General features: G+C 37.3%; 1 protein-coding gene across 2 annotated transcripts in view; it reads left to right on the top strand.

Moving 5' to 3' along the window:
* Positions 1-23,345, top strand: part of GMDS (GDP-mannose 4,6-dehydratase) — a 548,706-nt gene extending 525,361 nt beyond the window's left edge. For both annotated transcript variants that reach the window (XM_075921351.2, XM_075921350.2), the window contains 2 exons: positions 22,138-22,206; positions 22,909-23,345. In XM_075921351.2, the coding sequence (XP_075777466.1) occupies positions 22,138-22,163 (26 nt within the window). In that variant the 3' untranslated portion in view covers positions 22,164-22,206; positions 22,909-23,345. The remainder of the gene's footprint in view (positions 1-22,137; positions 22,207-22,908) is intronic.
* The last annotated feature ends 371 nt before the right edge of the window (positions 23,346-23,716 follow it).

Genomic DNA, 23,716 nt, shown 5'->3' with positions numbered 1-23,716 from the left:
GAAAGACATTGTGTGTAAAGAATATGGATTATCCTGTCAGCCTTGAAAAAAGGATTAGAAAATCAGGTTGCATAATGCATCTCTGATGCCACTTGGGAGAAGGGTGAGGTTTGGGGTGAAGAGTTCATCAAAGCATCCATGTGTAGACGTAGAGGAGGACTGCATTGTAAAATGAGAGACTGAGAGTCTGTTCTTACTCTATTCTGGCATTGTGGTAGCTGGATAGCACCTGCTGAACTTGAGACTGTAAAGCAGTTATGTTTACACCTTTCTCCCTCCAAATCTTGCCCTGGAGCATCCACAGAGTCAGCGCTTATTTCCACTTATGTATATTTTGTTAATGAAGAGAAACTCCAATGGTCTGGACTTCCTTGTGAAAGTGTGAGAGAGGGATTTATCTGAGCTCTCAAAAGAATCCCAGTGGCAAAGCATATTGTGGAATTTTAGAAACACTTCTGTTGACCTCAGGCTGCACTTGATACGACAAAAGAGTTTATTGAAAATGTATTGGATGCCATAGATGTTTCCCAGGATAAAGACCTTATCCTGAGATATGTGTTGGCACTCTCCCAAAGAAACAGGAATCCTGTTGCATCTACTGTAGGACTGTCCCACAATTAGGCAGCTGTGGAAAGAGTTGAAAATAGTTCTTGACTTGAACAACCAAATCTCAGCCAAAAATGGTATCCTAGGTGATATACTTGCTAAGCTGGGTTTAACTTCACAGGAAAGACTTTGGACTGCAATGATCACTGAGTCCATGATTTTTTTTTAAAGGGGAGAGTAGGCGTATGTCCAGAATAGAGTAGTGGTGTTCAGACATGTCTGAGTTAGCAGCTGATTGTAGAGAGCAATTGTATGAATTTGAAGAAATTAGGACTCTGTTTCTAGATACATTTGAATAAAAAGTGTTGAAATGGCTCAAAAAACACCACATCTCCATTCCGCTTTTTCCTTCCTTCTCCCCACTGATTCCCTCCATCCTGCTTTTGCCTGCTCTTGTATGCCTTCTCCTATTATGTTACCGCTATCCCCACCCAAACATGTTATGTCTGTGTAGTACTGTCTTGTCTTGCAGTTTTGACAAGTTGTAAAGTTGCATATTTCTGTTGATGATCCTGTGAAACGTGTGGTATTTGGAAGCATTCAGTAGCTGTAAGTTATTTATCATTTTGCACTTTGGGCTGTTTTTTATTAAAATAAGCAAATAATCACAAAAAAAGCTCACTCTAACACATGAACACTTACACCTCTCTGCACAACTGATGTAATTTAGAATCAGTGGGCTTTTGTTCAACCCTGTAGCTGGGAACATATTTGATGGGAGAAATAAATTACAAGCTGTGCTGGCAAAGCTCGGCACATTGGTTACCTCTAGTCTCTACTGTAGGGGTTTCTCTGTGTCACATAATTTTTGTCAAATTGGTGTTTTACTAAAATGTATAATTACCTTTGAGAAGTATCCATCATAATAATTGTTTTCTGTAGCATGTCTTTCAGTGTGGTGGCACTGCTTTGATACTCCTATTTACACTGCGTAGTTGAGTGGCTAGAGCAGAGCTTAAGCTTTGCTCCCGGGTTTGACACTGACTTACTTATCTTTTAAAGAGGCAACTAACCTTTAAGTGTGTCTGTGTTGCTTTGAAATTATCTGATGAAAGGTGCTATATAAACGCAAAGAATTACACTGTTTAATATAGAACTTGTAATTTTATTCTTGAATTGATTTGTTGTATAGGGAACTTTGTAATAAAAAAGGAAATAGTCTTCTATGTTTGATGGGCAAGTGAGTCAGAAATTAAATGGTTATCATGAACACTTTCCTGTCAATTACAAATAAAACTATTTGTTCACGTTACAGCGATGATGTTTTGGTAATCTTCCAGGTGATAGTATTAAAGTCAGTGAACTTGGGATCATTCCTCAGACGTACCACAGCTAATAATAATTATTGCATAAATAACTATTTATAAATACTCCAGATCCGTGTTCCTACTGACAACTAAACTCACTCAATATCTGGCTTGAAAGCATTCCAAACTTTTAGCCAGTGTCATACAGCAAAAGAAAAAACTGACAGTTTTATCATGGACACATGTTACAATTAAGTAGTAATATGCTGGATCATCTGTTTTTTTATAATCCATGAGGAGAAATGTAACTATCATAGAAGGAATGGATTTCCCATCATAAAGCCTCCCTATCTAATTTCAGCACCTGACCGAGAGCTATCAGAATTCTTCATTATACTGGTAAACACTGTCCATGGAGAGTGTTCTCCCCTTCAACTTCCCCTCCCTCCATTCATCTCACATTTTGGCAACAAGTGATTTTATGGAACCTACCTTTCTCTGGCAAATAGTGATATTAATTAGACGTTCCTCACCAGTAGCTGATGCTGCTGAAGATTGCCCATGAAAAAGTCTGTAGAAGATAGTTGGGCAGGATATTATTTCTGTGAATTGTCTATGAAGCAGTTTCTTATCAGGGAGTTATGTCCACTAAGTATCATCCACAATAGAACAAATATAATCAGGTGGCTAATGCCATCAAAGGATCCCCTGTCAAGCTCCAGGCATCTCAGTGTGAGCTGAACTCATAGTGTTCTATTTATATACATGTTTCCTGCATGTGAGAAAACTACATGTTGTGTGTTAGGATCAAAACACAAAGTAACTGTAAACTGGAACAGCTTCTTCATGAGCTTAAAAGTGTTTGGTATATATTTCATTAGTATAAATAGGAAACTAAACATAAAACCTGTTGATTGTGCCAAACGTACACATTTTGCTTTCAGATTCATACTGCAGAGTTCCTATATTTGGCAGAGCTTTCATGGTTTACAGTGTTGACAGAAACCACTATCCATAATGTTTGATTTGCTATTGTTCTGCTGTCCTACAAAGGATGTGGATCTTTAGATCCACGTGTCTTTGGTATTCATGATACTGAATCAAAAGGGGGGCTGTTTAAGCTAAAAGTGGGTGATTTTCAAAAAAGAATAAATTATTCTTTTGCTACTGTCCGAAAAAGGCAGATCTGGAGCCAATTTAGTGAGCATAAGTTACAATTGACTTTTGGAAGCAATAACTTCTGCTCTAGAGCTCTCTCAGATGTATAGCCAAGGAACCGTCTGGCTGCACGTGTTTTTACACATCTTTCAACTAAATCAGTAATCCAAGTGCAAAATCTGATACTTAGAGACATCTTTTAGATTTGTGACTCTCTCAGAAAGACTTAGAATCATCAACCAATGAAAGGTTCAGGTTCACACTGAAAATATACATTGATTTGTCATCTGTGACAGATTTAGTAGTCTTCATTTTAATATTCACTAATATTAAATAATAAATCCAATTATAATTTACCCCAGTCCCTGCAAGCAAGGAGCTATTCCTTCTGGCAAGCTGATTAATAGAAGAAGCTGAGTTAATTATACATCTGCTGCACATACAGATAGATGGCCAAGGATTCAGGATAGATATTTGTGTGTGTCGTGGGTAGAGGATGTTCAGAGCTTCTTGAATAAATAGAATCAGAACCTGGAATATATTGGGAAATTGAAGGTAAAGTAGCAGTGGAAAGAGGAACAAAATACATCTGGGACTCAGGGAAAAGTGCATCATAGAATGATGGATGATGAGTAGAAGGAGGGAAAGACATTAATAGAATGCCTGGAGAATGGACAAGAGCAGCCAATGCAGAGAGGGGAAACAAAGGTTGGAAAGGAGACTCTGGTCTGCTGTTGATACCCACAAAAGAGGACGTCTCATCTAAAGTCCACTGAAGACTGGCAAAAAAAATGCCCATGCACTTCAATCAGCTTTGCATCAAGCTCAGATAAAGAAAGAATAAATAAAGGAGATAGAGCAGGAAATGAGACAGACACGAGTAAAATTATATACTTTATTAATATTGTAATATTTTAGGAGTTTAGCCTAATGAGATGCTAACAATAATGGACAATGTTAATTATGAATAGTAAACAGCTCCTGTTTATTTAAAAATCAGAAGTTGCTATGTCCTTAAGTATTTGTTTACTCAGACCTTACTTAACCACATTCCTTTTTTTCAGTGGGATTTTTCTGAGTACAGTAATGGGCATATATATGAGAACACAAAGAAATGGAAACTACTCCTACAAAATATACTGCTAGACATACTGGAGTAATATTGAATTGCTGTTATTCACTTAATTTGTGATTCTAACAGTTACAGTTTCATAATATAGTCAAACCTTTCAATGTTGGGTATGCAAAATTAGGTGCTTAAACCTATATTTGGGCATCTGAAAAAAAGGGGATTTATTTTCAATGATGCTGAAAACCCACAGCTCTCACAGACCTCTGAAAATACCTGAGCTTATAATTAGGTGTCTAAATGTAAATATTGGTGCATCATGAATGAATTTGGTATGCTGTACATTTTAATTTCTCATGAACATATACTGCTCATAGTGGACTACGTTTTTCATAATTCTGTGCTTGCATTTATGAGCCTGTATGTTCTCTGAATTGCACCTTGTCTCATCCGCACTTATGCAAAGCTTGATCAAAATGACTATAAAACACTTACCTAACTAATCAGGATTGTAGCATTTCACACACATTTTCCTTGAGTGTATACATGGCCATTTAAGACACAAGGTAATGGAGAATCAGGCCCTGTGTGTCTAATTTTTGCATGCAAGTAACCATGATTCATCATATTGATCACACACAATAGTAATTGCATGTGCAAATGGCCAGTTACTTGTACAGCTAGTCATTTTAATATGCAGCTGGCCAACAAAGAGACCAGCAAATGCACAACACAAAGTTTTGAAAATCTGGCCCAATCACTGTTGCTATGCTGTTTTACATTATAGCCAACAGAGAGGTGAATAGGAGATCATTGTCTGATTAGTCAGAGGAGTACACATATGTAGATACAAATATGGGAAAGCAGATATTTCTAGTGTGCCAGTGCTACATTTTCCCCAGGCCTGATCTAGATCATCCCTAATAGAGTCTATCTAATCTGCTCTTAAATGTCCCTAGTGATGAAGATTCTACAACCTCCTTAGGCAATTTATCCCAGTGTTTAACCACCCTGACAGTTAGGAAGCTTTTCCTAATGTCCAGTCTCCAGTTCTTTCAGTCTTCCCTCATTGCTTATGTTCTCTAGACCTTTAATCATTCTTGTTGCTCTTCTCTGGACCTCTCCAATTTCTCCTCATCTTTCTTGAAACGTGGTGCCCAGTACTGGACACAGTATTCCAATTGAGGCCCAATCAGCGCAGAATAGAGTGGAAGAATGACTCATCATGTCTTGCTCTTAACGCTCTTGTTAATGCATCCCAGAATCACATTTGCTCTTTTTGCATCAGTCTCACACTGTGGACTCATATTTAGCTTGTGGTCCACTATGACCCCTAGATCCCTTTCTGCCATACTCCCTCCTAGAAAGTCGCTTCCCATTCCATATGTGTGAAACAGATTTTTCCTTCCTACGTGGAGTACTTTGTATTTGTCCTTATTAAACTTCATCCTATTTACCTCAGACCATTTCTCTAGTTTGTCCAGATCATTTTGAATTATGACACTATCCTCCAAAGCAGTAGGCATCCTTCCCAGCTTGGTATCATCAGCTAACTTTATTGTACTCTCTATGCCATCATCTAATCATTGATGAACATATTGAACAGAACCAGTCCCAAAACAGACCTCTACAGAACCGCACTTGTTATGCCTTTCCAGCATGATTGTGAACCATTAATAAACTACTTTCTGAGAACGGTTATCCAGCCAGTTATGCACCCACCTTGTAGTAGCCCCATCTAGGTTGTATTTCCCTAGTTTATTGATAAGAAGGTCATGAGATACCATTTCAAATGCCTTACTAAAGTCTGGGTATACCACGTACACTGCATCTCTCTTATCCACAAGACTTGTTATCCTATCAAAGAAAGCTATCAGATTGTTTTTTACAAATCCATACTGGCTGTACCTATCATCTTATTTTGTTTTACAGATATTTGCAGATGATTTCCTTAATTACTTGCTCCATTATCTTTCCTGGCACAGAATTTAACTTACTGGTCTGTAGTTTCCTGGGTTGTTCTTATTTCCCTTTTTTATTTACCCTTTTCCAGTATTCTGAAATCTCTCCTGACTTCCATGATTTTTCATTGAATACTGTATGCTGAAGGGCCTCTCTCAGAGGATGAAAGAAGGAATCCTTGACTAAAGAATGGAATGACAGATTTCCATTCACTGTTGTGCCCCAAACAATATGCAGTGGTGTCTGCTCTTGTGATCTTGTTTTTTTGTTAAAGCCCTAGCTCCAGGAATCCTATGATCAGGAAATTCAAACGTAATTATTTTGTTGTAGAGGAAAGTTGGATTGTTTGATTCTTTAAGACTCAAAAAATCAGAAGGCAAATAAAACACAACAATTAATTTTTAAAAATACTTTATGATTTTTTTGCCAGTCTCATTATTATTTGGGTCATGATGATTTTTGAATGCTTGGGGTTGCCAGTCCTGAAAGTTCAATTTTTATCTCTGAGCAGTTACTGAAGTAAACAAGAAAATATAAAAATTGAGGTTGTGGAAAGCCTTAGATCTGAGTGGTCACTGCTGTAAGTAAGGAAAGAATCATTCAGGACAGGCCACTATCTGACCGACAATTATGTGAATATTTAGATGTTATATGTGCATTAAGTTTTATTTTGGGGGAAGTAGCATTGTACAACAGATGAAACAGTTGACTGGGAGTTGAAAGACCTTATCTCTGTTCATTGCTAGGCTTTTGTTTTGTTGTGTGACCTTAATCCAGTCAAGTAATCTGTCTACACCTGTTTCAGTCTCTATAAAGTGTTGAGCTGTATTAAGTATAAGCATTTTTATTATTTTATATACACACATATTTACATACAGATGCACATATTTCTTTTCTGTGGGGTCTCTTGTAATCACCTTAGATTGTTATTTTAATCCAGAACTACTTTGGTTTATCAGCAATAGTTCTGCTTTGAGCCTTGCTCAGATTACTAGCAGAATAAAACTACCAAGATGTTTATCTAGTCCATTATTGCAGCTGCTTTTTAGTTTCTCCATAGATACATGACAATTCTGTCATTCATTATTTTCGGTGTTGTGTAATATTGCCCCATGACTTTAGAAATAGATAAAATCAAGTAAGCCAAATAGTAGGAATTATAAGTGACGTTCTCAGGAGAGAAGTATGAGATTTACAAATATTCTGCTTGCATTTTTCAGGAGAGTATTTGATTGTTATAGCTTTTTAAATTTGTTTTTTAATTGCGTGTGTTTGGAATGTACAATTGAACCTCTGCCTTTCCTCTCTGTACTACCAACAGGTAAATGGAAATGTGGAAATCTTTGATTAATAAGAATGTGAGGAACAATTGAGTATCGGGGAAGATGAGGTTATCTAGCCTAGCTGAAGAACAATTCAGCCTGAAACTTGGCAAAAGTTACTGTCTGAATGTCTCAAGGGGCAGTTTAATCACAGGATAATTAAGTAATGGATGAATCTTGCATTTCAAATATAATACCGGTGATAGCTTAGGGAGATTCTAACCCAGTGCCTACTGTTGCAGATGGAGTGCCACAGAAAATTCTGGGATGTTTTTTTCTTTTGGATTTAAGAGGTGTGTGGTAATTACAGAGGGGTCATAAAGTGTTGATTTTCCCTTTCTGCCATGGTTTTTTTTTCATATTTGATGACTATAGAATGAAATAATTTGTAGTAGCATATCAAGAATTCCTTTCTTCATTTAATTGAAGGTGGTTAAGCTAAGGTGGTCATGGAGAGAACAGACTGAAAGTAACACTTTTGCATTTGGCAATGCTGTGAAAAGGAATGGAGCATATTATGTATACTTAATGGCTGCGTCTAGACTGGCATAATTTCGCGCAAATACTTTTAATGGAAAAGTTTTTCCATTAAAAGTATTTGCGCAAGAGAGCATCTATACTGGCATGTGCCTTTGTGCAAAAGATTTGCTTTTGCGCAAAAGCATCCATGGCCTGTATAGATGCACTCTTGCGCAAGAAAACTCCGATGGCCATTTTAGCCATTTTCTTCCTGTCTTCACTGGCCATCTTGTGCTTATACCTGAGCGGGAGCATCAACATATTTGCGCAAGAAGCACTGATTTTGTACATTACAAAGTCAGTGTTCTTGTTCAAATTCTCGCGGCCAGTGTAGACAGGCGGCAAGTTTTTGCACAAAAGCAGCCGTTTTTGCACAAAATCTTGCCAGTCTAAATAACCCTAATATGTGTATATATACGGTGATTGCGTTGCCAAATTTGTGGAAGCTCCACTGTTAAGCAACTTCTATGAATATTAATAGTGGTAAATGTTTGCTTTTGTTACTCTAAGTTAGAAGATGCACCTTAGACTTCAGCGAAACTTGTGTGGTTTTTTCCTCTCAGTTGTTTCCAGGTACTACAGTAGTTTTAGCCCTATCAGCTCATCTGTATTGGAACTGTGCAACTTCTCTCTCATCCTCTGCAACATATTAATCAAAATTCAGAGGATGATGACATTTGGTCTGCAGCTTCCCCATATCTTTGACCAAGAAGAGTCCTTTGGAGGACAGGTAAAAAAGGAATTGAGGTTTGGAGAGGAGAGTGGGGGGATAAATGGGCGGAAAGAAGACCAGTGCAGAAGTTGGAGGTAGAAAATACCTATGGAGAAAAATAAGGATGAAAATGAAGCTTGAAAAATTAGTGTCCAACAAATGAGAAGGGAACAGTTAGGAGCATTTTGCTAAGAGGTAACTAGAGAGCATGGAAAGGACAAATAGAGGGAAGTGAGGGTATGGAAAATGTGGGGAGAAAATAATGCTTAGGAAAGATATGTGAGAGAAAATGTTAGAGAGAAAGGGAGAGAAATATCAAATCAGAAAAGAAAAAATGTCTTGAAAGAGAGAAACTGGATTAACAAGGGGGGAAACCTAAAACATTTTCTAAAAGTGAAAAAAATAGAGGAAATGGGCCAAATTTGACTTGATGTAAACAAGTATAACTCCTCAGAAGTCTGTGGAAAATGAAACCTCCTACCCGATGCTTAATTTAACTCAGATAGTATGTGGGAAAGTATAGACACTGAAAAATGAGTGAAGAAAGAACGCGTAAAAATGAAGAAGCAGCAACAGGAATAGAAAAAGGAGAAGATGGAAGAAAAAAGGAGGAAATATTTATCTTATTTTATTGTTTTAGCTTTATTGAATTAGTGGTTTGATGGTGGCTTGTTGTGGTAATGTCTTTCGAGAGAGAGAGAGAGAGAGAGAGAGAGAGACAGAGACAGAGACAGAGACAGAGACAGAGACAGAAGCATTCTGAAAATTTTTTCCAGACTTTCCTTTCCAGGGAGCTTGTGTCCTTTTCTAGATCCACCATATTTTGTGTATATTATATAGCATTCCTGCTTTCATTCTCAAAGGTTTATTAGTAACATATATTGAAGTTGCTTTTTTAACACTCTGAAAAGCAAGTTTATTGTTTCATGTCACATCAGCAAGATGTGAGTATTGACCAGCAAGAGTTCTAAGGCACTTTGTTCAGTGAGCTGAATTTACTGTTGCAGTCCATGAACATTACTGAAATACTGGCCAATTCACTAAAAACAATGAGAGTTTTAAATATATCCTTTACTTAATATATGACCATGCATTGCACATATTTTATGTTGTAGAAGAATATATCATTTTAAAACCAAATAAATGCACTTATTTATTTTATAAATGCAAGATCATTTGATTTTGCAGGCATGTTTTGCTTCTTGAATTAATGTTAATTGGAGATTTAGAATAATATTATGATAAATCCATATGTATTTGTACCGGGCCAGAAAAACACACCAATTTGGAATACAGAGTCCTGGATAGACAGACAGAACTATCTCTCATCTTTGTAAAGAATTTTTGGCTCCTCAGATGAAATATACAGTTTACATGCAGTGAATAAGTAATGGTGGGTGGAAGATTTCCTTGTGCCCAAATTAGGATTCTAATTTTTGTCATTGCATTAACAAACGATGCTGGTAAAACATGTCAGGCAACCTTGGATGATCCACAGCTAACTCGGAGATACTCCCTGTTGCTCCAGCTATATCCTGGTAAGATTGCAGCCTGATTTTTCAGAGGTGGTGAACATCCCCAACTCCTAGTGAGCTCAGCAAGCTTGCCTCTGAAAATCAGGTCATGTCATGTACAAGTGATCTATTTTTTGATTAACTAGATTTTGAGCCAAGTTCATAGGGCTTATTTGAGTATACTCAGCTCAAAAACCAAAAAGGAAGGTACGCAATGGTGGCTTATGCAAAATCTACATCCCAATGGCCATTCCAGTAACTAAGGATCATAAAAGCAATGCTCAGATTAAAACCTTGATGCACCTGCACCAAGACTGAGGGGAGCAAAAGGTCATCTTAAGTTATCTCTGCACTGCGGAAGGGCTCTCCCTATTCAAAGGGAGTACTTGTCTAGCCACTTAGTCCATCTTAAGCCTACTTTCTACCACAGAGTACTGCTCAGCAAACCTTACATTTTTCAGGATCTCTGACCCTTTCTCTTTAACAGTATGATTTGATGGAGTGCATATACAATATAAAAATAAATGTATTTATGAGCAGGAAATGCAGCAGCCTCCTATTAAGCAAAACATGTGTCTGAGGTGTTAGCTAGGGCAAGTACCTGCAAAGGGTTACTATTTGTAGCATCCTACTTGGACTTGCATTCTAAAGCTTTCATCAAAGTAAATCTGATTATTTTGCACATGCTTTTCCTGAAAGGATGTTATGATTTTCTAGATGTTTGGTGGCTGGTGATAAATTAGGCTTTTATGATGTCATGTGAAAGGCCACTGCTTGGATTTCCTTCTCTGTCGAGCATGCTGAAGAATACATTCAGGACATGCTCAGAACGTAAAATTATCCCACCGTGTTTTACTTTAACCCTTTCATGGACCATTTGTTTTGTAATATGTGTTTGAGAGGAAATAAAGAAACCTATGTGCCGGATTCATGGAGGAGTCCATAGCCTTCCCATCCCCTGGTGATTCTCTTTGCACATTTAAAGCACTGGCTTACATTAAATATGGGTATTTTTATGGTAGGTGTGTAAGATAAACATAATTCATGAGCATTCCTGTTAAACATTAGAATCCTACATTATCTCCACTCATTCCCCATTTCTTGCCTCTCCTCTTCCTTCCTGCCCCCAATAAGTGACCCCAAAGTGTAGAGAGCCTAGATAGCCGTGCAAAAGTTTGGGGTTTTTTTGTTTTGTTTTTGTTTTATTTACTTTTCTACCCCATCCTATAGTGGAAACCACAAAGCTATCCGTCAGTGGTTTGTGGTTATTAGCTAAATGGATATTTAAGGGAGGGAGATTAAAAATTATAGCTGTCACATGTTTCCATCAAAATGTTTTTAGACAGAAAATAGCTTTCTGATTAAGCTGCAGTTTAATGGGGGACATTGTTTTTATAAAAATAAGGTTTCTTATAAATGTAATACATGTTCATATTCAAATCATAACAAAGAAGTGATGGTACAACAGTGATAGGGATGTACTATGTACTTTTAGACATATTATAGAATTAAATTACATTAGTTTATTTTCTTGTCAAGTGTGAGTCCATAGAGGGAAATATTGGAGGTGACACATTCAAAGACAAAAATGAAACACGTCTTTATCCATGTTGTAGAAGATGTGGGGACTGGGGGTGAGTGAAATGTTTCATCCCTAATTCTGTCTCAAAAAAATCACCTGAGATTTCTTGGCAGAAATTATCATGCTCAAAGAAATTAAGTTAAACATCCATATGTTAGCAGCAACTATCCTATTGATAACCTCTAATTGGAAAAAAGAAAAACAGCCCAGAACTAGAAAATGTTTCCCCAAAAATATAGGAGATTGTTATGGAAAAATTAACACATCAGTAATGTATCCAACGAAATAGACAGAGGACAGATAAATATTTAAGTGTTTAGTTACCATGTAAAAAAATATCAGATAAAGTACATCCATTGGGGGAGGGAGAGCACACCTGTCCAATTTTTTAATATTTATTTTTATAGAAATGTCTGATTAGCTAAACATGAAAAGACACAGTAGTTTGACTCAACTTAATGAAATTCCCAGAGACCACATGGCCTGGATATTGTAAAAAAGTTCACTCTGTAACTTGGTCACACTGTTAAAATAGAGTGTACTTACAATGTTTGTGTACAGAAAAAACAAGCTCATAGTTATGATAATTGTTTTTGTTTCTCATATTTACGTAGCAATGATGGGCAAACCTACTAAAACTTCTTAGACGATTTAACAATTTTACAGAATTATAGTGTCTATAGTAACATGTCAAGAGGCTATCTGACGCACAGACCAGCGAACATATCAAGGGTTTTAAAGCAAGGGTCAGTAGCTTGCTTCCTAAGCAGTAACGATCTGATTCTACTTGCATCATTCACATTTCTTACTACACAATTCATCCCATTGAAATAAAACAACATTAACAATATAGACAAAATTATGAAAAACCATGACAGGAAAGGGAAATGAGAAAAATAATCCTCAGACTTAATTAAAAATTATCTATGGCTATTACATGTAAAGAGCCTCTCACTCACACTAATAAGCTTTCTGCCTGATAACAAGTGCTTTGAGTAATCATGTTCTGATCCTACATTTTTCATTCCATACACAAGCAAAACCTCTCATTCCATGAGAGTTTTCAAAGTATCAGGGCACAATGGAATGAAAGATACAATAGAATGCAGTTCAATAATTAACAAACAAAATACTGATTGATTGATTAATAAATAGATGAGTTGATAGATATAATGGTATTCTTCTATTATATTACAATCAGAAATTATTTATCTTTCATGTTTTTTTCTCATTTTGCCTTCCCCTACTGCTGTATAAAAGGATCTTACTGTTAGTGAAGTTCATAATTTTGCTAGAACATTTCAACATCTCAGTTTTGTTTGCAATAAAATGTGGTTTCAAGTTTTTACTTTTCAGATTTTTTTGTTTTGCAAGTTAACCTTAAGATTTTTGGCGCTCTGCATATATGTGGATGGATATATGCAGAGAGAAGGAATGTGTATTTACATGCATATCTTTAAAGGTTTGGTGTACGATTAGAAGTTTTAGTTGTATAACTATTTCAGGTAGTCTTAGGGGGATAGTGTGTAACTTTTAAAACGAGTATGAGCTTTCCTGGGCAAAATCCACTTCTTCACCAGCAATGTGGCAATTCATTTAAACTGTGTGTGTGTGTGTGTGTTTTAATTTTGTATATATACACTTACACGCACACACAATAGTATATTGTTCCACATTTTAAGTTTCTTTTTTTCAACATACTCAAGATTTACATAATAAAAGGTAGGTGCAAGTTTAGTTGATTTAATCTTTTTCATTTTCTCTGGAATTCTCTCTGTTCTTTTCATAGGCACCTGTTACACTTCAGACAATCTTAAGTGGAAGCCTTCCTTGGTGTCTGCAGTGTCCCAAAATGTGTTTATAGAATCAGAGAAGCTGATGTTGGCTCATCTAATTTATCTCCCACAAATGCAGGATTGTGACCTATGGTACATATCTAGAGTGAAATCCCGGCCCCAGTGATGTCAATGCTTGTTTTGCCATTGCTTTCATTGGGGCCAGAATTCCACCTCTAGTTCAGTCCAGTTTAGTTTTCAAAAGTCCTGAGAGTGTGGCGCTTTCACTTTCCGTGTGATAAAATTCCACATCTTTACATGCACATCACTGTCCATACATAAATCTCATGTTCTGGAAGAGTCCTCAGCGCTCAAACTGGTTATACTGAAACAGTAGCTGGCCTGTGGTGAGGCAAATCTCCAGGAAAGAATAGTTGTGTTCAGCAACTGAAGGCCTGATTCCCAAGCCCATTAAAGTCAGTAGTCTGATCAGACCAAAAACGAGGAGGAATTTTATCTGAACCAAAGAATAATTTTTGCCAAGACGTTTTCTCAGGCTTCATCTGGCAAATGAAAAGAGCGAAGAATACTTGACCATATTAACATTCTTAGGCATGTAACTCAGTTGACTTTTGCAGAAAGATAACAACAATAGTAACTTGGTGTCTGCATATGCTCTCCTCAGAGGGACATATGCATTATGTTCTTATGTTGATTAAATTATGTGCTGCCTCCATCAATGTGATAAAGCTCTGGCGACGGGAACCATACCACGCAGAGGGCCAGCTCCCTCTGTTTTGCTCCATTTTATCTCCAATGTCAGTGTGCTTGTCAGAGCCAGTGCTGACTGACTCAATTTCCCTGAAATTGAGCTGAAGCATTGTTTTAGCACTGACGGCATTCTGTTGGCCTCCCTGGTGGACAATGCCACTGATTCCAAACTTCCTGAGCAGACCAGACAGTTTGCTCTTTTCTTCTTGTCTCTTATCACCCCCTGTCATTAAGAGAGAGGTCTGGCTTCAGCTTCAATTTGTGCTGATGTGCAACAATAAAGTGGTGGGGGAGGGGGAAGAGAATGTTCATGACTATAATTATCACCTTCTGTTGCTGCTGCGAGTTCTCAGGCCTGATCAAATTGTAGATTATCAAACAGATAAATTAAACACGCTTTTGTAATGTGTCTGGTTTGTGCTGCAAGAGAAAAAGGCTGATCTCATATGGTTAGTTGATCAAAACTCTTAACTTTACAAGTACAATGGAACCTTTGACTGGGCCTTATCCTGAAGGCACTGAGTACTTGTAGCCCACTGAAGTCAATTGGAAGTGCAAATTCTCGGCACCTCTCAAAATTAGCCACTGAAGTCCTCCTATTCCACAGAACAGTTTGATTGTAGATGAAGTTTTCTACGCAAACAATTTTTTACACATTAAAATACACTTAGGGAAAAAGGTCAGGATTTTCATTGCAAATTGAATTTCACAATGTCTGAGTTCACGTTGAGCGCTTACCACCACATAGACCGCTTAGTTATTTGTGCTTGTGTTATTCTGTGGGTCTTTGTGAAGAATACTGCATTTCTGGAAGGGGGGGGCACTGACCAGAGAGTAATAGCTAGCCAGCTCAAGCTACATTAAAACAAATTTTAGATAGGGAACCACATTCAGTGGCATTCTTTCATTCCCTTGATATGTTAACTGTTCTACAACTTTGCTTTTTTAAGAACAGCGGTGGAAAATGAAAATTGAATGCCACTCCATAACTGCCCTTCTTAAATTCCTCAAGATGTTTTCTTTGTGAGCAGATTTTGGGCTTTCCTCCTTGACACACTTCATATCCATGCTTCCTTATTTACAGTGCTTCCAAGAGTCAGTTGTTTTATTTTATATTATTTCCATGGCACTATAAGTGCATGTGGCACTTTACAGACAAATCAAGACACTATCCCGGCCTCTGGGTGCTGGAACTAAGGATTCTGCCACACCCCCTGCTTTGAAGTGGTTTCCATCTTATACAGAGTTTACAGTTTGATTCAATGGTTCTCAGCACTTCCACTGTCCAAATTATTCCAGCACCACAGCCTTAAAAATCTCAGAGTATAAGGGCTCAATCCTGCAAGCACTTACTACCAGAGACAGTGCTGCTTATTGTGACTGGCATTTACTTCTTCATTTGAGTTCGGTGGAACTAATTATAGTAGTACTATACCTACTAATACCTGTTTTGAGGCTCTTTGGCTCCAATGCCACAGAGTGGCACATGATTAACTTTACACAGTATTTCCATTGAGGTCAGTGGACTGCTCATGCCCTTAAGACTTTGCAGGAACAGGGCCTTAGTTAAGACAGAGAATATAACACAGCCTGGTGACAAGTAAGGGGAGCGTTAGGAGAGTAGACCATAAGAGCGACAGCAATTAGATTATGCAATTGCTGCAGTTAGCAATGCACACATCTTGAGTATCATGGGTTGTTTGATCAATCTCCTCCCTAACTGACTTTGTGAAATGATTTCACTGAGGCTACATCTACACTGTAGCCTTCTTTGAGAAAAGCTTAGGCAAATGAAACACGGAGTGGAATATTGCCGCGCTTCATTTGCATAATTAATTAGCAGCCACTTTTGCACAAAAAGGAGCTGTGTAGATGGCTCCTTTTTGTGCAAAAACCCCCTCTTGTGCAAGAGCCGTTCTTCCTGAAAAAATGAGAAGAACGGCTTTTGCGCAAGCAGGGGGTTTTGTGCAAAAAGGAGCCGTCTACGCAGCTCCTTTTTGTGCAAAAGCCTCTAGTGCAAAAAATGGTTACTAATTAATTATGCAAATTAAGCACGGCAATATTCCACTTGGCGCTTCATTTGCGTAAGCTTTTCTGGAAGAAGGCTACAGTGTGTAGACGTAGCCTTGAGTCTGCTATGTTTTAACAGTGAAGTGTAGCAGACACACAAACACTAACTAGGAATCACCCTGTAAGTGAGCAGAGTTATATGATCTCTTGTTAAAAAATACATATGAAAACTGCTCCACAGAGTACCCAAAGAGAGAAGAATAGTCAGTGTAATAACATTTATATAGGAGATTAAATGGCCTCAGCATGTACCCCCAAAATTAAAGAAACTTAGAAATTGTACAATAATATAGACTAATTAAATGGTGGGGGGAGTTGATCGCAAGACTCAAAGCTGAGATGGCGGTCTCAAGAAGGAAATACATAAAATAGAGAAAAAAAATGAGATTTGAAGGAAACTTTGTATTCAGACTATTATCTTTCTGAGAACTTTGAGATCTTCGAAACCCAATTCTGACAACCTTTCTTAGGCAAAGAACTGTAGTAACTGGCACTTAGTTTAGTGAATTTACAGAACTTTAGTCTAACTCTAACCCCTTTATCTACTATATATTTGAGTGTGTGTGTGCGCACACATCTGTCTGTCTAAGAACTCCTCCTAATTGGTAAGAGCTAGGACCACCAAATTCAGTATGCAGCTTTCTTGTATCCTAACTTAAAGCAAGGCCAGGGTTTGGTTGTTCCAGGACAATGGGATGTGCCTGGAATGGGATTGCTTCTCAGAAGACCCTATAGAAGAGAGACAGATTTCCCAGGTAGGTGAAAGAGGCAGGCTGGAGGCACCCCACCATCCAAGACTATCTCAGCCCTAAGCCCTCCCATTCTCCAGGTACCCTTTAGGGAGGACGGGGGGATGAAGATCCCTTCCTCTTCCCAATTTCTATGGTTGTTCCCCTTCGTCAAGTAACAGGGGGAAAATGCAGTTTGCAGCATTACTCATTCTGGCAGGAGGGTGGGGGATGCAAAGGGCAGACTAACCTGGACCTGCCCCAGTCAGGCACCATGCAACCCTCCCCTGGCTGTGGCCAGCAGAGTTGCAATGGCCATGAAAAGGTGCTTCTCACCAGGCCCCAACCTGCTGCATTGAGAGGCCTGAAGAAGTCCTCTCTCCCCAGGTCAGCCAGTATACCGAACCTCTCATCCCCAGAGCACTGATTTAAATGAGGAGTGTACATTTTCATTTTATTTTTCAAACATAAAAATTGAGTTAAGGACTCGAGCAATGCCAAGTAAATCTTTTAATCAGTTCATAAGAGCTGTGACACAAAAAGTCACCTTCCAGAAAAATCTTAGTCTGGATTGTAATAGTTTTACTGTCCATTTAGGGGTGAAATCCTTTCTTCATTGAAGTCAATGGGAGTTTTGCTATTGAGTTCCATGGGGTCAGGACAGGGCCAGCCCACAACATTTTGGCACCTGAGGCGAGGAGCTCAAATGATGCCCCCATGCACCCTCGCTTGGGCCAAAACTTTGAAAGGTGTCAATTCTGCCTTCTTCCTGTTCTGCTCCTCTCATGGTACTGCAGAGAGAATACATATGCACCAGCAGCAGATACAATTTTATACACTCTGGGTCCTACTGGTTCACCCCCACAGTCTGGCACTTGAGGTGGCTGCCTCAGTTCGCCTCATGGTAAGGCCAGCCCTGGGTCAGGAGCTCACCCTATAGGTGTGATAGCACCCATAACCTTATAAAACTTGCTCTGGAATTATATTGGTGTAACTGGGGCCAGAATTGTTTCCTAACTGCTAAGTTAAATGAACAAATGATCAATCAGTAATCAGACGGATTGTGGTATTAGGAGAAGACTTGAGCAATGGGAACACCCTTTTTTACTCATGTTGTATTGAGGTGTTTTCCATTTTCAGTTTAATTTCATTAAACGACAATAAATTGCACAGTGAAATCAGATCATTCACCTAATGAGTTAAAATAAAATAGTGATGACACACAGAGCCAGAGCTCAGGAAATATATTTACACAGAAATATTTTACGTTTTTCTCTCTAGTTTTTATAACTCTCTTTTAAAATGCCAGGCCACACTACACAAGTTTCTCTGTATTCGTGTGTGCACCTTTTTGTTTGTTTAGCTTGGTTTGGACTATAAAACCAAATCTCCATAAAATCAGGTTTAATACAATTTAGAGGTGGGGGGGGCTTTTTTTTTGCACATTTAAGCTTTAAGCTATAATTGTAAACAGAAGAGGAGAGGAGTAGTCAAACAGAAAAGATTGTATCAGATTCATTATTTTCCATGGCCTAAAGAGAAGATCATATCACAGCTAAGTGAAGTTAAATCTGTCAGAGATTTTTACAATAGTGTTAAATGGCAACAGCCAAATTGTCTGTTGCCTTTTACCCCTTTAGCTACTTCACTGAATGCTCAGCTTACCATATTCAAGAACAAGTTGTAACTCACATGTAAAACTTGCCATTTATATGCTTTGTTTTCTTTTTCATGGAAAATAAGAGTCTGGTGGCACTTCCGCCTAACATGGATATTTAAACACTTAACTATTTTATTTGAAAAGTTCAAGTACTCTAAAAGTTACGCAAGACAATGAACATTTTCATCTTTCCTTAAAAAAACAAAAAAAATCCCTATCTGTTCCTTTGAATTCTACATGAAGTCAAAGAACTTTTTATATATTGTATGCATAAAGCACCCTGATAAAACAAATTCTGCAGAAATACTACTTTGTGAAGTAGACTGTGTGTGTTTTAAAAAATTAATCTTTACCTACTATGCTATTGGAAACAGGAATATTAGCAGGTCAATATTCAGCAGCAGCTGTCTTTCAAGAATCACAAAGATCCATTTTCTTCATGGGATTTCATCCTCTTCTTTCATGAGCTCTTTTGGTCTGGTTGTGCTTCCAGAAAGTAAAGCCCTAGGACTGAAAAGCTGTAAATCCCCTGGACTGGTAAAGTAGGGCTTACCAGACTAAATTTGAAAGTTACATAGGTGCAACTCTAGTTTCAGTGAAATATTTCAATAAACAAGCAGTGATTCAGTTTCAAGAGTTTTCAAATATTCTTATTTAATTGTAGTTACTTTATTTTAACATATTATGAGCTACTTCTAGAAAAATACAGGAAATATGACTACAATACAATTCTTTAATCGGTAATTGCTTTTTCCAGTCATCATTAACATTTCCATTCTGTGTTTCAAGCTTTCACTAGAAAAACATGGAATCCTCGAATTTAGGTGTAATGTTGATTGATTTAAACTGTAATTTGTTTTTCACATCCATGTTATTTTGGTCTATCTACTAACTTTTATATCTGAGCAGCTTAAAAAAAATCCATAGGCAGAAATTATGTTTATATAATGCTATTTGTAATCAAGTCCTATTGTATAATAGGATTTTAATAAAATATAAACTTATTTAGAAAAGTCATTTAAACTGTTTTAACCGGAGTCAAATTTACAAACAAAGCACCACACTACTTTTAATTCTTTGTTAAAGTATGTGGACTTCTCTAAGGTTTCTCTTTTGTTTTTAACTTACATTCTTTAATTAGATATCTCATATATACCATCCAGCTTACCATCCAGTTACTTACTGTAACTTTAGAACTTATATTGATTTTTTTTTTTTTTTTGCGCTTAACAGTTGAGCACTTACATTTTTGAATGAGGATTTCGATTGAAAAATAACAATTTTGGAAATGAATTAATTATTTTAAATTAGAATATTTGCTAGAAAGTTTAAAGACTACCCCCTAACCTTTTAAAAAGCAGCTTGTAGATAGGTTTCTTGTAAACTTATTTGCTGTACAATGAGACAATGACAACCTTGTCTCTTGACCTTTTTCCACAATGGGTAAAACATAAATAATCCTACATTGGGCAGAGTTTTGAAATAATCTCTTTTTAAAATATTGTGGATGTAAATGTATTACTTTATACAATATTTATAAAAATAAAACTGATTTTATGATATACTTGTTTAAGGCTTTTAAAGTTAGATGATATTAAAAATATTACTGTAAGCTACTAGTTAACTTGGCTTAAATGTTTAAAGCAACTTACATTAGTATGGATTAAAGGGAAAACTGGTTTTATATTAAATTTGTATTTTAAGGTTTTTCTTAATTGCATACATATATAATGCATGCTAAACTAAAATGAGAGAACATATATTTTAATACTTTCATTTGGATTTAGAACCAAAAGTCAGTGGAAATCTTTCCTATAATTAGTAAAGGTTTTATGGAACTCAGTCCCAAAGTCTACCATAATTTCCAAACACCATGATAGACTTGCAATAGGAAAGGTTTAGAATAATTTAGGAAAATGACATTTTGCTTGTCATCATTTTGTTTTGATCTGGCTGAATAGTCTTTATTTGAGGAAGCTCATTTTATTTTTAGCATACAGACTGAATTATTAAAAATGCTGCCTGGAACCTTCTCAGCAGACCTGTTTGTTCCACATCCCCATCTGCAGAACAGTACCTGAGGTGATTTTCCTCTGCTCCTGCAAGGGAACTCTACTTTTATGTAGCTTATGTATTCTTCAGTTGTGAAGAATGCTCTACATATGGCACAGGGCAAGGCAATTTTTGGAAGTTAACGTGATCACAGGCATACAAAAAGATGGTATCTGGAACACTGTGTGGCAGTGCTTTTAGAGAATGCCACAAAATACTTATTAGCTCAGAAAGGATGAGGGAACACAGATTGTTCTTATTTTAAAGACAGCAAATCCTACTTTTACATCCCCAGCAAGGATAGAGAAGACATATTGCTCTAGTACTATACAGCTATCCTTTACCTTCACATACATTTTAATTGTGTTTTAGGGGAGCTCTGTACATAAATTCAAGCAATGGGAGATTTGTATAATTTACATTTAATCTAGAAGCAATAATACAATAGATCTTTCAATTACATTAGAGATGCAGTATGTATGTGTTGTGGCGCTTTAAATAGGCTAGGAACATAAAAATATGGTTGACTAACAGTGTCCGAGTTCCTGTAGTACTATTTCAGGGTAGTTTATATGCATCCAGTTATATATCCAGTTACTTTTCTTTCCAGGTTGGATGTTCAGGTTACCTCTTGTAAAAACTAGTGTGCGAAAAGTTTTTACTTTGTGTGTCTATTGGACATGCTTTATAACACTGAAGTAACCAGGGTTCTACCATTATTCAACATGGTCTTTCCATGATCACATGGTTTTTATTTGAAAGAACATTTCAGTTGTCATGTTTGCTTTGTGATTTACTTCTGTTTAACCAAAAGGGAAAAAATGCAATAATTCGAAACAGCTCTCTTAGTAGCATGAGCAGGACATATGACAACTTAATGTAAAGGGTTCACCATTAAAGAGTCAATAAGGTTTGATGTAAAGAAGAATTATTCTTATGTTTTAAATGGCCTGTGCAAAGTTTCTTAAATGTGCCTATGGGTGATTTATAGGCATCTGAGCTTCAACTGAAATTGCATAATCGAAAATAAATGATTTGTCAGAGTTTCTAAGTGTGGCCTGTAAAGACTGAAATCTAGCCCAGGACTTTCATGGAAATAAGCGTGGACAGAGGAGGAGTCTATAAGCAATGCTAGACAATACCTGTCAGTAATTTGAGAGGCCATTGCCTTGTCTTTCCACCTAAGCTACAACCTGTTAAGGGAATCAGGCCCGTGATTTCTGTAGCCTGAAGGTCTTTGGTCTAGCTTCATTCTTTTAAAGACAAATTATACCTGCTGGGTGCCTTAAGGTGCATTAGATAAGGAGCAAACTCTGCTGTGGCAAACCTTACACTCTGCAACAAGGAACACAGAGGTCCTGCAATTTTTCTTTTCTTTTCCTTTTCCCAGGATTTTCTTCAAGGAGATTGCACTAAAGCAAAACAGAAACTGAACTGGAAACCCAAAGTCACTTTTGATGTAAGTTACTGGGGTATTTTTTTTTATTCCTGCCATGTTTGTGTAGTTATGAAAAGGGGGAATAAACAGGGTGAAGGGGAGCAGCGTTTTTTAACTGGTGAATAAAAAGATAAATTGCAGTTTCCATAGTGATAGTACAGCTATTTAAGAACACAGCTTCTCCTACTGGAAGATTAAATGCTGCAAAATTCATTCTAAATATTATGGTACTGAACATTTTGGAAAATAGCTTTGATTCGGGGCCCAACCTTAAAAGCCAAGCCACTGCAGAATAAATCTGTAAAAATCACAGAACTCACATAACAAAGCATGGGAATACACAAAGAAAACAAACCAAGATTTCTATTCATGTCAATGTAAATTTTAAGTCCCTGCTATTTTAATATTGGATCCTTAAGGAGGGTATTTTTTCTCATAAATTGTGGTATTTTTAAAATTACTGATCAGTTGTCTCCAGATTTGACAGCCCCCTGGAGTTTGCTTTCCTGGACTTCTGTTTGCTGCAGTTAACATCAAAGTAAACTTTTCCCTCCCAGTAAAATAATAATTGAAATGATACCAGAAAAGGGAGCCAGAAGGGGGTGGGGGGAAGGGGTTGGTGCATTGAGTATCTTAAAATGGGTGGGCAATAAAGTTAAAAACCAAAGCTTTTGAGTCTTTCAAAAGATGAGAATAGCTAGCACATGCTGTTCCTTCTTGCAGGACTTGGTGAAAGAGATGGTGGAAGCTGATGTGAAACTCATGAAAAATAACCCCAATGCCTAAGCCTGCTCTCTGCCTCCAAATGGTCTTTTCATCTCCTCTGGAGAAATCACTCCCGTTGATGGTTGAGGCTGCTGTCTGCATAGTTGGACATACTCGAATGGAGAAGAAGCATGATCGGTGTACAATGCTTGGGAGCCGGGGGCTTTTTTATTTTAAGTATTTGTGTGAAAGATTCATTTAGTTTCTAGACCTTTGCAAATAAGAGAAGATCGCATACATCAGTGCTGCTGCTGCTCCTGTTTAAGGTTTCTTAAATGTAAGATTTAACTCCAGGGTTGTCTCCCCTCATCATGTACCTGAAATATGTCTGGGATCTGACCGTTGGGCTTTCCAATTAATTGTCTTTTGATATTAAAAATCATCTTTCTACAAAGGACCTGACGTGAATTTTGATTTCTAGTCAGAGAAAACATGAAAGAAAATAATAAAATTCGTTGCCAGTAACATTTACAGCTCATTCCTCAGACCCTTATGCCCTATTTTCCCCCTTGTCTTCCTTTCTGTGCACTCCTTTTTTTCATTTCCTGCTGCTTACCTCCACCCCAATGTACCACTTCCACCGCTTAAACTCTAAAGTTGGTATAAGTGCTGTAAGTTACAGTGAAATTGTCTTTGGTCTATGACAAATTAATTCCTAATTGCTCAAATATCTTTCAAACCAGTCAGAGGAGATTGTAAGGCTTTAAAAAGAAAAAAAAAAGACTCCAGTATGTGAGAGTAAAAACACAGTAAGCTACTCTGTCCA

Source organism: Pelodiscus sinensis, chromosome 2, assembly GCF_052426305.1.
Source record: "Pelodiscus sinensis isolate ZL-2025 chromosome 2, ASM5242630v1, whole genome shotgun sequence".
Classification (NCBI taxonomy): Eukaryota; Metazoa; Chordata; order Testudines; family Trionychidae; genus Pelodiscus; species Pelodiscus sinensis.
The sequence above is the reverse complement of the archived record's forward strand: the minus strand, read 5'-3'. Positions and strand labels throughout refer to the sequence as shown.